The sequence below is a fragment of the Mobula birostris genome, chromosome 8 (assembly GCF_030028105.1).
Source record: "Mobula birostris isolate sMobBir1 chromosome 8, sMobBir1.hap1, whole genome shotgun sequence".
Lineage (NCBI taxonomy): Eukaryota > Metazoa > Chordata > Chondrichthyes > Myliobatiformes > Myliobatidae > Mobula > Mobula birostris.
This window is the reverse complement of record NC_092377.1, coordinates 24,174,504-24,190,194: the sequence shown is the minus strand read 5'-3', so window position 1 is coordinate 24,190,194 and position 15,691 is coordinate 24,174,504. Positions and strand designations below refer to the sequence as shown.

Sequence of the window (15,691 nt, the reverse complement as noted above, 5' to 3'; positions counted from 1 at the left end):
AGACAGCCAGTATCTATTTCCCAGTGTTAAAATGTCTAATACTAAAAAATATGTATTTAAGGTGAGAGGGGTAGGTCCCACAGAGATGTCCAGGTTTTTTTACAAACACTGAAAATGATGGATACCTACGAAGCCAATACAAAAAGAGGTATTTAAAATAGGTTCTTAGACAGAGACACATGTATGTGCAGAGAATGGAGGGATATAGACATTGTGCAGACAGATTAGCTGAGGTAGGTATTTAATTCCTAGTTTAATTAGTTTGGCACAACATCACGGGGCAAAGGGCCTGTTGCTCTTCTGTACTGTTATAAGAACCATGGTCTATATACTAAAACAGACAAAAAAGAAAGACAGTCCTGTCAAAAGTTGCCCATGGATTGGTGAAAGGATATTTGAAAAGTTGCAACTATTTTTTGCTAGCTGCCCAGAGTCGTTTACCCTCTGTCTGTTGGTTGCCAGGTTCAAGCACCTATGTAAGCTGGGGAACCCATCAATACAAACTATTTTCTCATTCATTGTACAAGGGTGAGTAAATAAAAAACTTCAAAACTCCAATCTAGTTGGAAAAGGAGAGTTCAGAGACAGGCTGAAGCCACAGTAATGATGCAAAAGAAAATCAAAAATATACAGAAGATGTTCAACAAATTATTCATGACCGTACAGAAACGTCAGCAAAGGCAGTCATCCTGATGCAATAAGCTACTGAAACTAACCAAGCTGATTAATTCCCCAGGCAAAACCTAAACTGACTTTATAAAAGGTCAAATGAAATTAGGTTACAATGTGCTTTGAAGTTACAATGAACTTGTTTCTGCAGCAACACAAAAATGTGAAGTCCACTAATCTAAAGGGACATCAACATCAGAGACAAAGAGCATAACAAATACTGATCAACTGTGACAGCTGGAAAATATGTAAGTTGGACAACATTGCTTTTTGTATTGCCAAAGGCACAGTGGAATCCAATTATACAGCATCTAGAAATGTAGCCCAAAGCTCTAAAGGTGCTGCACAGAAGTGTTAAGAAAATCAGGGAATGACTGATTCCATGCCAAGAAAAGGGTGATAGGCCAGAAAGCCAATGTTTGATCAGAGACAAAATTTGAGTCAGATCTTAAATGAGAAATAAGAGGAGGAAAGGCTTAGGGATGGAATTCCTAATGTTACCACAAATAACTTGAGGATGTTCCAGAGGCCAGAATTGAAGGAGGAGATATATTTCAATGGGGTGGATAGCTGGAGGAGGATGCAGTGATACAGAGAAACAAGATCAAGAAGTAATTTGAAAACTAGGATACTAATTTTAATATCAAGCCATTAGCTAACTGGGAGCTGAATAAATGTCCCGCAATGTTGAAGGGTATGTCCTTGGAAACTCTGAGTCTCGCAGAAGCCTCCACGCTCCTGAGGCACGTCTGCTCCCACTGATAATTTATCACCAGGATGACATAAAGTATGTCGAGGATAGGTTAGAGAGCCTTTAAGGTTCTGGGGTGTTAGGTGATGGCATCATAAACCTAAAATACAGTGACAGCACTGGAAGCCAGATAGCAGTTCATTCTGGTGATGTACAAATCATCCAGGACACCTGAGTTTAGTAATGTTGGGCCAAAGAAGTGCCCTCTCACACTCTGACCATCATCTCAACCCTTTCAAGCTACCATCATGTTTTCCTTGCAGTCCATCCACCCACACCCAGACTCTCCAGCCATGGATTTTGCTTTCCTCCAAACCTCAGAATCAGAACCAAGTTTATTCTCACTGACAAACATTGTAAAATTTGTTGTTTTGCACCAGCAATACAGTGCAATGCGTAAAATATACTATAAATTACACTAAGAAATATATATGACAAAAGCAGTGAGTAATGCAAAAAGACAGCAAAAATACTGAGATAGTGTTGATGCATTCATTGTCCATTCAGAAATCTGATGGTGGAGAGGAAGAAGCTGTTCCTAAAACATTGAATGTGTTTCTTCAGGTGCCTGTCCCTCCACTCTGATGTTATTAGTGAGAAGAGAGTATGTCTCAGTTGGTGAGGGTCCTTAATGATGGATGGGAGATCACCTTGTGAAGATGTCCTCGATGCTGAGGAGGCTAGTGCCCATGATGGAGCTAGCTGAGTTTACAACCCTCTGCAACTTTTTCCAATCCTGTGCACTGGCCTCTCCATACCTGACGATGATGCAACCAGTCGGAAAGCTCTTCATTATGTTGGGTCCGGGATAAATTTTCAGAGGTATTGACACCCAAGTTGAAACCTATTCCTGCCACACTCTTGTACTGGCTGACTACCCAGAGAAAGTATCTGCTGGAAACTGGGAGAATCTACACTCCATGTTCTAAACTTCTCCCATCTCATTATAGGAGGAAGGAGAAGATGGTGGCGCAACACAGCGCGTGCGGCCATTCCGAAAGATATCGTATGTGTTAACTAGGGGGCCGTGCACAATCCTGATTTGATGGAGACAGCCGTGAGAAGCACAGAGGAACACCTGCAGAAACTTCTGAAATTCCCGCTTTGCTGCTGCTGTTACTGTGCGATCGAGAATCTCCAGAGGGGAAGGCCCCAAATCCTCAGCTTTGCCTATTGCCTGTTGCCGGGGCCGGGGTCAAAGCATCAGCAGAGATGGTGCTTGGTGCTCGGTGTCGAAGAGGTGGTCGGAGGCTCGGAGTCGGACTGTGGTCGGATGCTTCTAGGATGCTGCATCGGCAAGTTTGCGGCGCTGGTGGTTCACCGTCTGCGTGAGATGATGGGACTTTCGAGAGACTTTGAGACTTTTTACCGTGCCCATGTTCTTTATCAAATTACAGTATTGCTTTGCACTGTTGTAACTATATGTTATAATTATGTGGTTTTTGTCAGTTTTTCAGTCGGTTTGTCATGTGTTTCTGTGACGTCATTCTGGAGAAACATTATATCATTTCTTAATGCATGAATTATTAAATGACAATAAAAGAGGATTGTGTGTCCTCATAATCTAATCTAATCTAATCTAATCATTAAACACACAGAGCATAGTGTTACACTATATTATATTTTATACTTCTGATTGAAGGTTCATTGACCTGAAACGTTAATCTGCCTGAACTGCTAAGTATTAACAACATTTTCTGTTTCTATATTATAGTTTACAGCTTTTTTTCAGAAAGTAATCCACTGAAATACATAAACTAAATTCAGCTCTTCCCATTCTGAATCTGTAATAAGTGCCTTTAAACTTGGATAAGGCATTTCAGAAGTTTCACCAGATGTTCCTCCGTGCTCTTACGTCCGTCTTCATCAAATCTGGATTGTGCACGACACCCTACTTGACAAATAACAGACATCACCACCGGAGTGGCCACTGCGAGCTGCATTGCGCTGCCATCTTCTCCTCCCGCTGCCATTCTTCTCCTATTAATAGATCTTCCTCAAGAATATGAGACCACCATCAGGGTGAAGAAGCAACCTGTCTGGAAACCCTCCAACCCGATGGCATGAATTCGATTTCTCCTTCTGGTAAACAAATTTCACCCTCTCTTCCTCTATTCCCTGCTCTAATCTTTTACTTCTTCTCACGTGCCATTCACTTCTCCCTGGGTTCCTCGTCCTTTCCATTCTCCTACGGTCCACTCTCCTCTCCTATCAGATTCCTTCCTCTCTGTGCGATCACCTTACAGCTAGCCTCCTTCCCCTCCCCCTACCTTTTTATTCTGGCATCTTCCCCCTTCCTTCTCAGTCCTGATGAAGGGTCTTGGCTCGAAATAGCGACTGTTTCCTCTTTTCCATAGATGCTTCCTGACCTGCTGAGTTTCTCTAGCATCACGTGTGTGTTACTTGATAACATTAACACATTAATCAATTCCATTATTCTAAACAACACTAATATCCAATGACTCTCATTCTATCATACAGAGCAGAGCATGCATACTACCATGGTCATACTTGGTAGTATGCATGATAGTAGAAATAAATGTGTAGACTATTTCTAAACGGGGAAAAAATCCTGAAGTCTGATATGCAAAGGGACTTGGGAGCCCTTGTGCAGAACACCCTAAAAGTTAACTTGCAGGCAGACTTTGTGGTGAGGAAGGCAAATGCAATGTTAGCATTCATTTCAAGAGGTCTAGAATATAAGACCCGGGATGTGATGCTGAGACTTTATAAGGCATTTGTGAGGCCTCACCTTAAGTACTGTGAACAGTTTTGGGCTCCTCACCTAAGAAAAGATGTGCTGGCATTGGAGAGGGTTCAGAGAAGGTTCACAAAGATGATTCTGGGAATGAAAGGGTTATCATATGAGGAACGTTTGTTGGCTCAGGGTCTGTATTCACTGGAATTTAGAAGGATGGGGGCGGAATCTCACTGAAAGGCCTAGATAGAGTAGATGTGGAAAGGATGTTTCGAATGGTGGGTGAAGAAGGCACAACTTCAGGATGGGGGCGTCCATTTGAAACAGAGATGTGGAGAAATTTCTTCAGCCAGAGGGTAGTGAATTTTTGTAATTTGTTACCACGGGCAGCTGTGGAGGCCAGGTCATTGAGTGTATTTAAGGCAGAGCTTGACAGGTTCTTAATTGGACATGGCATCAAAGGTTATGGGGAGAAGGCCAGACAGTGGGGCTGAGGAGGAGAAAAAAGGATCAGCCATGATTGCGTGGCAGAGCAGCCCTTCTTGAAGGGCCAAATGGGCTAATTACACTCCTATATCTTATGGTCTATGGCAGGGGTATGTAACCTACGGCCGTGGGCCAAATCCGGCCCGCATAAGTATTTTGACCGGCCCGCAACCAAATATTGGGATACTATGCTTATCCGGCCCACGAGCGATTTTTCCTTATTCTGAGTGTTTCACGCGACCACACTGATGGACATGCATGGCGTCTTGTTACACTGGCCCCAGGTTCCGTTTTGTTCCAAACCAAACACTGATATATACGAATGACGGGAAGGCAGACTACCTTATTAATATGTATTAGATACTCTCTGTGCACGCACAGGTTTTCAGATGGGATTGTTCAAATTTGTAAACAGAAACAGTGTCACTGTGTTTTAACAAGAAATCCACGCTAAATATCCAGATATCTATATGTGCTACAATACTTGTTGAATAACTGAGTGAGAAATTATTATCAAAAATGAAGCACACCAAGAACCATTTGAGAAGAAGATTGACTGATGTCCATCTGGATAACGTCTTGCTCTTGGCATCAACAAGTCTGTCACCCAATATTGAGAAGCTATGAAGCAACAAACAGCATCGTTTCACACTGATCTATCGACTGTTTGCATTAAAATTTTCTTTTTTATTATACTTAATTTACCACCATTCAATGCATCATGTTCATACGTTTCATGTTTAAAGATTCTTTGTGTCCTTTTAAGCAACACACATCAAAGTTGCTGGTGAACGCAGCAGGCCAGGCAGCATCTCTAGGAAGAGGTACAGTCGACGTTCCTCTTCCTAGACAGACCTGTGTATTACTTGAATTTCCAGCATCTGCAGAATTCCTGTTGTTTGTGTCCTTTTAATAGATTCAAAAGATGCCTTGATTGAAATAAATTGCAACTAAACTGAGTTCTTTGATACTAATTGGCATCCTTGGTTAAGCACAAATGGTTTTCTAATATGCATTATTCATTAATTTAAGGCAAAACATAACTAGATGTACTTAAATGGATAATTCCCATATTTCAAGTTTTTTATGGCATTTATCTGGCCCATCATCCGCTCATTAATACATGATCTGGCCCACAGAGGCAAAAAGGTTGGATTGCTGGGAGGCGCGGATCGAAGGGCCCAAAGGGTATATTCCGTGCTGTATCTCACTTTACACCGCATGCTGTTGGAGCAGTGCTGCCAGGATAATCATGGACACGACCCACCCAGCCAACACACTTTTCGTCCCTCTTCCATCCGGGAGAAGGCTCAGGAGCTTGAAGACTCGCACGGCCAGATCTGGGAACAGCTTCTTTCCAACTGTGATAAGACTGCTGAATGGATCCAGACCCGGATCTGGGCTGTACCCTCCAAATATCCGGACGTGCCTCTCGGTTTTTTTGCACTACCTTACTTTCCATTTTTCTATTTTCTATTCATGATTTATAATTTAAATTTTTAATATTTACTATCGATTTGTAATCCAGGGAGCAGGAAGCGCAGGATCAAATATCGCTGTGATGATTGTACGTTCTAGTATCAATTGTTTGGCGACAATAAAGTATAAAGTATAAATAATGTCACTTTCAGTGTGTTCAGTCAAGTACCCCCTTCCTCAGCCTTCACCACTCCAAAGAAACCAATCCAGCCTAACGGGACTTCTCATTGCTACAACAGTCCATCTCTTGTAGCAGTCTGCTGAAGGATCTCAGGGGGTCGAACAGCAGCTCCATATTCCAGAATTAAATAATATTCTGTATAGGCTTTACACCTAAACAAACACCTACTAATGATAAGGATTTTTACTAAACTGCACCCCTTACCATCACTGGCTTCAAAATCCTTGAACGCAAGCTCAGACCCCAAGTCATCCAGCAGGACCTCTCCGTTCAGAGTGAATGTCATGGTGTTCTCGTTCATGTCAGCCAGGCAGCCGACGACATCTCCTGCCTGCCAGGAGCGGCCAAAGTGTTCGTTACCCTGGTGCCACCGCTGGGCCTGTAGCAGACATCGAGTATAGATGGTCACAAGGCAAAAGGCTCAGTGCACACTGTTGTACAGTCAGTGTTAACCATGGCAAAGCACAGTATACACACACACACACACACATACACACGTGCTTACACACACAACCTTCTTAATCAAGCAGTAAAGAATAAACTTTCTTATTTACATCATTTCAATGCTCCTGGTGATGCTGCTATTTTAACATGACATGACATTGGCCTACCAGAGCAATCCCATACACCAATTACCCCAGCCCACCCCCAATTTTCCTTGAAACCTATTCTCCGAGCACCTGGATTCAGTTGCCAGAGGTTGTGGTTGAGGCAAGTATAATTTAAACATTTAAGAGGCATTTAGATAGGTACATGGAGGGGAAGGGTTTGAAGGGTGACAAGCTGAATGTAGGCAACTGGGACTAACAGGGAGGATGTTGTGGTCGACATGGACCAGTTGGGCCAAAGGGTCTGTTTCTCTGCTGTATTTCGCCATGACTCCAGAAGCTTTTGAATCTTCTGTCTGATGGGAAGTGGTGGAAGAGAGAATTTCTTGGGTGGGCGTGTTTCTCGTTTGACACCAGAGGTGTTGTGGCACTGCATTCAAGCTGGAGTTGGTGCTGCCCCCAGTGGTTGCTCGACAGAAGACAAGCTGTATTGTGTTCACCTGCAGACTGCTGCAACATTCATGCATTCAGGGTCTTGGACTATTTTTTTGTGTGACTGTATCTTACTGTTATCTTATATGTGTTTGCTATCTTAAATATGCCTTGTGCTGCGTGTGACTATTGGCACTGTGCTTTGCACATTGGCCCTGGAGTAATGCTGTTTTGTTTGGCTGTATCCGTTGGTATTCATGTATAGTTGAATGACAATTAAACTTGAACTTGGAACTATTTTGGCTGCTTTCTCAAGGCAGCAGGTAGTGTAGAGGAAGTCAGTGGAGGGGAGGCTGGTTTACAGGGTGGATTGGGCTGTGTGCGGTTTACCACTGTGCAAATGCCAGGGCAAACCTCCCATGCAGTCAGATTGCAACCTCAACCGTGCTTCCAGCCACCAGTTTAGTGTAAAGGTCTGACAGCTCCACACACAGAGGGAAAGAAATAAAACTAGGCTCTGTCAGGTATAACTCTGGCAGAGATTCAAGGGAACAGCAGCTCAGGCACGGAAGTGCAAAAGCAAACAGACAAAAAGGAGCATTCAAAGCAGGTTTAAGCAGCTGCCGAAAGCCAACATGATACACTCACATATTGCTGGTGTGGGTAAGTGGGAAAAAAAAATAGCACATGTATCAGGGTATGTTGTAGTGGGCCAAGGGTAGATAGGGTGCATTCCCCGAATGGTACACAGAGAGTTTAGGTAGCTGTGCTGTACCGATCTGCAGCTATACAAAAATAAGCGATGTTTCTCATTCCCCAGTTCAAGTGCATTGTAGTGATGCAGCTAGTAAAGGTGCTGCCACACATCTTCAGTTACCCAGGTTTAATCCTGACATCGGGCACTGTCCGTGTGGAGTCTGCACATTCATATTGCGAGCTTTTGGTTCGCTCATTTATTTATTGATTGATTGAGATACAGTGCAGAACAGGCCCTTCCAGCCATTCGAGCTGCACCGCCCAGCAACCCTCAACTTAAACCTTGTCAAATCAGGGGGCAATTTACAATGACCAATTAACCAATCAACGAGTACATCTTTGGACTGTGAGAGGAAACTGGAGCAAACTCACAGGGTCACGGGGAGAACGTACAAGCTCCTTACTGATAGCGGCAGGAAATGAACCTGGGTCGCTGGTACTGTAAAGCGTTGGGCTAACCAACTTTTTAAAGACAGTTGGACGGTACATGGATAGGAAAAGTTCACAAAGTTAGGGGCCAAACATGGGCAAACGGGACTGTCTCAGATGTGCATCTGGGTCAGTAAGGGCTGGTTGGGCCAAAGAGGCTGCTTCCATGCTGTAAGACTCTACGACTCGACCTACAGGTTAGTAGGTTAATTTGCCTCTATAAATTGTCCACATTGAACAGCAGCTGATGAGAATATGGGGAGAATAAGATGAGATTAGTATGGTTTTGGTGTAGGTCTGTTTCTGTGCTGTATTTTTTATGACTCTATAGCTCGATGGGAGTCAGCAGTTTAAATGGGTTGGCAGGGACCAGATAGGCCAAGGGGCCTATTTCTGTGCTGTATTTCTCTACAATTCTATAGCTCAATGGGAGACCCCATTTTAAATGTTTCAACAGGGACCAGATAGGCCGAGGGGCCTATTTCTGAGCTGTATTCATTTACGACTCTATGACTAATGGAAATGAGTGATTGGTGCTCATTGTAGACTCAATAGACCGAAGGGCCCATGTGGATCTGTGATTCAATGACACTCTCATCACAGTAACTCAGGCAGATATCCACACTTACCATTAAAACCTGATGGGAATCTGTAAGTCATAACCTCTATGGAATATTTCTCCAGCAAATTTCTCTTAAAATGTAGAAATTGATAATGCAACTTTAAACTAATGGCTTATGTCTTTGTGATTCCTGAATGGCTCGTCTCATAGAATACAAACCTTGAAACCATCGAACACGAAGGATTGGTCATCGGTCCCAAGCTCCTGATCTGAGCGGCAGCCAGGTCTGGTCCAGCCAATGCGCATGTCGCCCGCAGTCACCGCTTCAAACTCAAAGTACCATTTCCCACTTTTCACAGCATAGGTTTTCTCCGCACGAAATATACGAAATCGTTGAGCCGCGTTGTTTGACTGAGCGGATCGTGCAGCTGCAATTTACCAATAAATAAATAAACACAAGAAAGAAATAAAAACAGAAAATGTTGGAAATACTCAGCAAGTCAAGCAGCATCTATGGAGAGAGAATCACGGAGTCAGAGCTTCCAGATGACCCTTCTAAAATTTATTTCTGCAAAGCAGTTGTGAAAAAACAAAAATAAAGTAGACTTCTTGGAACCATTGGGCAGGATCATTAAAGTATGTTTGGAATTCCTTCTTTAAGAAGTTAATGGTGGGTCTAAGATTCGTCTCCTAATAGCTGTGGCAGAGTGAAATTATAGCAATGGAGGTATTCAGATGTGAGGCTCCCTTCTGTCTGAACCCTTATAGCAGTACCTAGGAAGTCAATCCACAGCCCGAGGCTTGGAAAATATAGAGTGCGGCCAATTTGCAGAAAAATGGCATCCTTCCATTTAGCAAGCATAAGTTTTCACCTCTCAGTCCTCAAAAAAATGAAAAGCAAAGAACAGCTTATCCTTATTATCCTATACATTTAATATTTCAAGCCAAGAACAAAGCAACCATTTCTTCTCATATCACCCTCAAATGGAACAACATCCCAATGCTTACAGCCTCATTGCATCTCTAGTTCAGCTCTATCTAATCATCTCAAAATCCCAGTTGCCTTTCCGACATGCCAAATGATAAAGTGGTTTATTATTGCCACATGTACCAAGGTACAGTTAAAAAAAACTTGTCTAGCAAACAGTCTATACAGATCAATTCATTACAGCAGTAATACGAGGTAAAACATTAACAGAATGCAGAATAAAGTGTTCTTTTCAAATCTTTTTATTATTATATTATTCAAAAATAACACAAGTACATCGAAGTAAACAACACTTACAATGTCTCAAGGGAAAAAAAAGCATTATTTTAAGGATTGAAAAATTTTTGGTGATAATAAAAAAAGCTCTACTAAGCAGAAAAAGTGGGAAAAGAAAACCCCATTGGGTGTACAACCCGGAGCCATGCGTCATACAAAAAAAGCTTCTAAAGATAAACATCAGTCCGCCAGCAAGAAAAAAAAATACCAAAAATTTACAATTAGATCGTGGAGGAAACCTATCAATTAACTCAAATGATAATAACGAGCAAATGAACCCTCAGAATAAAGTGTTATAGTTACAGAGAGAGCGCAGTGTAAAAAGGCAAAAAGATGCAAGGTCATAATGACAGGCCGAGACCCTTCGTCAGGACTAACTGAAGGAAGAGTGAGTAAGGGATTTGAAAGTTGGAGGGGGAGGGGGAGATCCAAAATGATAGGAGAAGACAGGAGGGGGAGGGATGGAGCCGAGAGCTGGACAGGTGATAGGCAAAAGGGGATACGAGAGGATCATGGAACAGGAGGTCCGGGAAGAAAGACAAGGGGGGGGGACCCAGAGGATGGGCAAGAGGTATATTCAGAGGGACAGAGGGAGAAAAAGGAGAGTGAGAGAAAGAATGTGTGCATAAAAATGAGTAACAGATGGGGTACGAGGGGGAGCTGATCTCCCTCCTGGCACTTATCCGTGTAAGCGGAACAAGTGCTACACATGCCCTTACACTTCCTCCCTTACCACCATTCAGGGCCCCAAACAGTCCTCCCAGGTGAGGCAACACTTCACCTGTGAGTCGACTGGGGTGATATACTGCGTCCGGTGCTCCCGATGTGGCCTTTTATATATTGGCGAGACCCGACGCAGACTGGGAGACCGCTTTGCTGAACATCTACGCTCTGTCCGCCAGAGAAAGCAGGATCTCCCAGTGGCCACACATTTTAATTCCACATCCCATTCACATTCTGACATGTCCATCCACGGCCTCCTCTACTGTAAAGATGAAGCCACACTCAGGTTGGAGGAACAACACCTTATATTCCGTCTGGGTAGCCTCCAACCTGATGGCATGAACATCGACTTCTCTAACTTCCGCTAAGGCCCCACCTCCCCCTCGTACCCCATCTGTTACTCATTTTTATGCACACATTCTTTCTCTCACTCTCCTTTTTCTCCCTCTGTCCCTCTGAATATACCTCTTGCCCATCCTCTGGGTCCCCCCCCCCGTCTTTCTTCCCGGACCTCCTGTCCCATGATCCTCTCGTATCCCCTTTTGCCTATCACCTGTCCAGCTCTTGGCTCTATCCCTCCCCTTCCTGTCTTCTCCTATCATTTTGGATCTCCCCCTCCCCCTCCAACTTTCAAATCCCTTACTCACTCTTCCTTCAGTTAGTCCTGACGAAGGGTCTCGGCCTGAAACGTCGACTGCCCCTCTTCCTACAGATGCTGCCTGGCCTGCTGCGTTCACCAGCAACTTTGATGTGTGTTGCTTGAATTTCCAGCATCTGCAGAATTCCTGTTGTTCAAGGTCATAATGAGGTAGGTTGTGAGGTCTAGGGAAAATCATATCATACTAGGGAACCAGTCAATAGTCCTATAACAGTGGGGTAGAAGATGTTCTTGAATCTAGTGCTACTTGCTTTCAGGTTTTTCTGCCTTCTGAGAGAAGAGAGAATGTCTTGAGGTGGTGAGATCTTTGATTATGCTGGTTGCCTTACCAAAGAAGTAAGAGGTATATGCAGAATCTATGGAGGGAAGACTGGTTTCCCTGATATGTCGAGCTGTATCCACAACTCTGTTGTTCCTTGCGGTTATGGATATAGCAGTTGCCATCCCAAGCTGTGATGCATCCAGGCAGGATGCTTTCTATGGAGTATCGATACAAATTGAAGACAGTCAAAGGGTCAAATTTCATACCCTCCCGAGGAAGTAGAGGTGCTGATCAGCTTTCTTGGCCATGGCATCTTCGTGGTTGGACAAGGGAAGTCTTTTGGTGATGTGCATGCACGAATTTCATGCAGGTAAATATTATCTTATGCCTGATGTTGTTTTCTACACCTCCAACACCACTCTTTTTTTTTAAATAAATGACCTCCTGCATAAAATTACCATGTGAGAAGTCATTTGGTTAAAGGCTGAGGGGAACTGGAGGTGTGGAAAACAACGTCAGGCATAAGATAGTCTGCAGATGTTGGGTGCTCGTTAATTGTGCCTAATTGTCAAACCATGTAAATGCAAATGAGGCACTAACAATGCAAGAGCCAGAATGACTTTAACCAAACATTAAAGGTTCTTCCTATATTCATCAATAACATTTTGAGAAACAGTGCTGAAGACAACTGGAGAAGCTTGCCAGACCAGTAATTAGGCTGAAGTTAGTCTGTATTCCATGGATAATCAAGACTTTATTGCAAGCTCCAGTTTGCAAAGACATTGGCAAAGCAGTTCTGATTGCAGACATACTGGTTCAGGAACATTTAACAACTTATGTCAGTGGCAGGAGACTGATTGCTACAGAAACTGCAAGTGCCTCCATCCCTAACAGCTAATAGCTACTTATTAACACATTATTCCCTGCTATTTCTTTATGGGTAATGAGCTATAGGCAGAGTAGATGGTAGGTTTCTTCTGAAAACTGTCCACTTTTCATTGCAGATTTATATTTTCTCTGATGCTTGACAAAGGAGACAGCAGACTCCTCATACTCAGGAGTCTCTCCTGAGGGAGCTTCTCGCTCATTTTTGAACAACAGAGTGCCACAGTGATGCAGTGAGCAGCCTCTCAGCAACAGAGATCCAGATCCAGATTTAATCTGGATCTCCAGCACTGTCCATTTGGAGTTCACATTTATCCTGTTACCGCATGGGTCTCCTTTGGCTTCCTCCCACATCCCAACGTTAGGTGGGTTTGCAGTTCAAGTGCCTGCATGCACATTTGCCATATTCTTGGAAACGATCTGATACAGTACAATTATGAATTGCACCTACTGTGCAGGTGAGTGATAGAACCTTAGCAAAGATTTAAACTGCAACAGGAATTGGAATTGGTTTATTATTGTCACATGTACCAAGATACAGCTTGCCTTGCACACTGTTCACACAGATCAGTCAATTACACAGTGTACAGAGGGAGAACAAGGTAAAACAATAACAATGCAAATAAAGTGCAACAGCTACAAAGAAAGGGCAGTGTAGGTAGACAAGCTCATAATGAGATTGGTCTGAGATCAAGCATCCACCTTATCATTCAAGAGTTCCATTCAAGAGTCTGATAACAGTGGGATAAAGCTGATCTTGAGCCTGATGTTATGTGCTTTTAGGCGTTTCTATCTTCTGCTCCGGAGAAGAAGGGAGAAAAGAAAATGTCCAAGGTCGGTCAGGTCTTTGATTATGCTGGCTACTTTACTGAGGCAGTGAGAAGTATAGGCAGAGGTCATAGAGGAGAGGTTGGTTTTCGCGATGTGCTGAGTTCTGTTCTCAATTCTCTGTGGTTTGTCAAAGTCACGTTCAGAGCAGATGCCATTGAGCATCCAGATAGAAACATAGAAACATAGAAAATAGGTGCAGGAGTAGGCCATTCGGCCCTTTGAGCCTGCACCGCCATTCAGTATGATCATGGCTGATCATCCAACTCAGAACCTTGTACTAGCCATAGAATGCTTTCTATGGTAAGGGTAAACAGGGAAATGCCATATTTCCTTAGTGTTGATGGGAATGTTGATAAAATAAAATACAGATGACTGTAAATAGGTGGCTGATTGTTGGCACACAATTTGTGAGGCATTTTTATGTTGTATAACACTGTAACTTCTTTCCTTAATTGAAAGAAGATAATAATTTGCCAAAGAATTGGATTTCACCCTTACTTTGTGAAGCCGTTGGGTTTGCTGATCATGAAATTCGAAAATCAAATGAAGACTTTATTGGATATAAATAGCTACTAGTCCCATCAGTAAAGGGAGATCATACTGTAACTACAAAATCTTCAAAGACTAGTTCACTGCCTGTTTATTCACCATGGCGAGTTTAGCTGCCAATACCCACAATTTGAGTGGTGAATCCTCCCATTCCCTACCAAGGAGAAGATTCTTATAGCTAACAAAATAGTTTAAAACAGTTCATTTATTTTCAGTGATATACATTTAAATTCAAACAACATTCGTAAAGCACATTTAAAATTCACAGAGGATTTTCTGTCTCCCCAAACATTCCCAGTTACAAACCATTTCCAACACAGGAAGCATTCCCAAAACACGGGTATAATTCCGAAAAACTAAAAAGACATACCAACAACAAAGACAAATGAATACTGTAGTGGATAATATAATGGATTCTAGTCACCCTGCCTTTCTATCAATCTTCTTGATGTAATCATTCTTCCTGATATAATCATTCCCTATAAGCCTGATCTCCTCCCAACACATATATAACTTTTTTTTTCTGCCAGTTGGGTGACTTCACATGTATACGATATCTTCTTAGAGACCCTTTTTACACAGACGGTCGAAAAGCTTCTTGGAGACACAGATCCTAGACGATCACAGATAATGCTGTGACATGAATTTTCTTGAGTACATGAAACTCATAACATTAATAGATCAGTTATTGATATGCCAAGTGATTGTCTCCATCTGGTCTATAAGCTTCCTTGAACTAAATAGCTTAGCTAGTATTGTTTGTTTTGAAGCAAGCCCAATCAAATAAGCCATTGTCTCATCCTGCACACCTTGGAGTATACCAGTCAACGGCATTCACCTGTGGAATTTTCTTCACACTGGACGACCTACAAAGTGAGCTGTTGATCTTTCAATAGTAATCAGAATCAGAATCATGATCAGGTTTATGATCACTGACATAGGTCATAAAATTTGTTGTTTTGTGGCAGTAATACAGCGCGATACATTAAACACTGCAATAAGTTACAATAAGAAATACAAATAAACGAATAGTGGAAATAGTGAGGTAGTGTTTCTGACTACTCAGAAATCTAATAATGCCAGAGGAGAAGAAACTATTCCTAAAATGCTGAATCATAGTGTCATAGAGGCACAGAGAATTACAGCGAAGAACAGGCCCTTCAGCCCATCTAGTCCATGCCGAAACCATTTAAACTGCCTACTTCCATCGACCTGCACTGGGACCATAGCCCTCCATACCCCTACCATCCATGTACCTATCCAAATTCCTCATAAACATTGAAATCAAGCTTGCCTGCACCACTTGTGCTGGCAGCTCATTCCACACTCTCATGACCCTCTGAGTGAAGAAGTTTCCCCTCATATTCCCCTTAGCATCTCACCTTTCACCCTTAACCAATGACCTCTGGTTGTGCTCTCGCCCAGCCTCAGCAGAAGAAGCCTGCTTGCATTTACATTATCTAAACCCAACAGCGTCTTTGTAAATTTTCTCTGCACCCTTTCCACCTTGTTTACTTCTTTCCCGTAG

The 15,691-nt window shown here is 42.8% G+C and overlaps 1 protein-coding gene across 1 annotated transcript in view; it reads right to left on the bottom strand.

Moving 5' to 3' along the window:
- ryr2a (ryanodine receptor 2a (cardiac)) overlaps positions 1–15,691 on the bottom strand; it is a 785,545-nt gene that overhangs the window by 334,898 nt on the left and 434,956 nt on the right. The window contains exons 27-28 of the mRNA XM_072264911.1: positions 9,211–9,419; positions 6,469–6,643 (exon numbers count right to left, since the gene is read on the bottom strand). Coding sequence (XP_072121012.1) covers positions 6,469–6,643; positions 9,211–9,419 — 384 coding nt within the window. The remainder of the gene's footprint in view (positions 1–6,468; positions 6,644–9,210; positions 9,420–15,691) is intronic.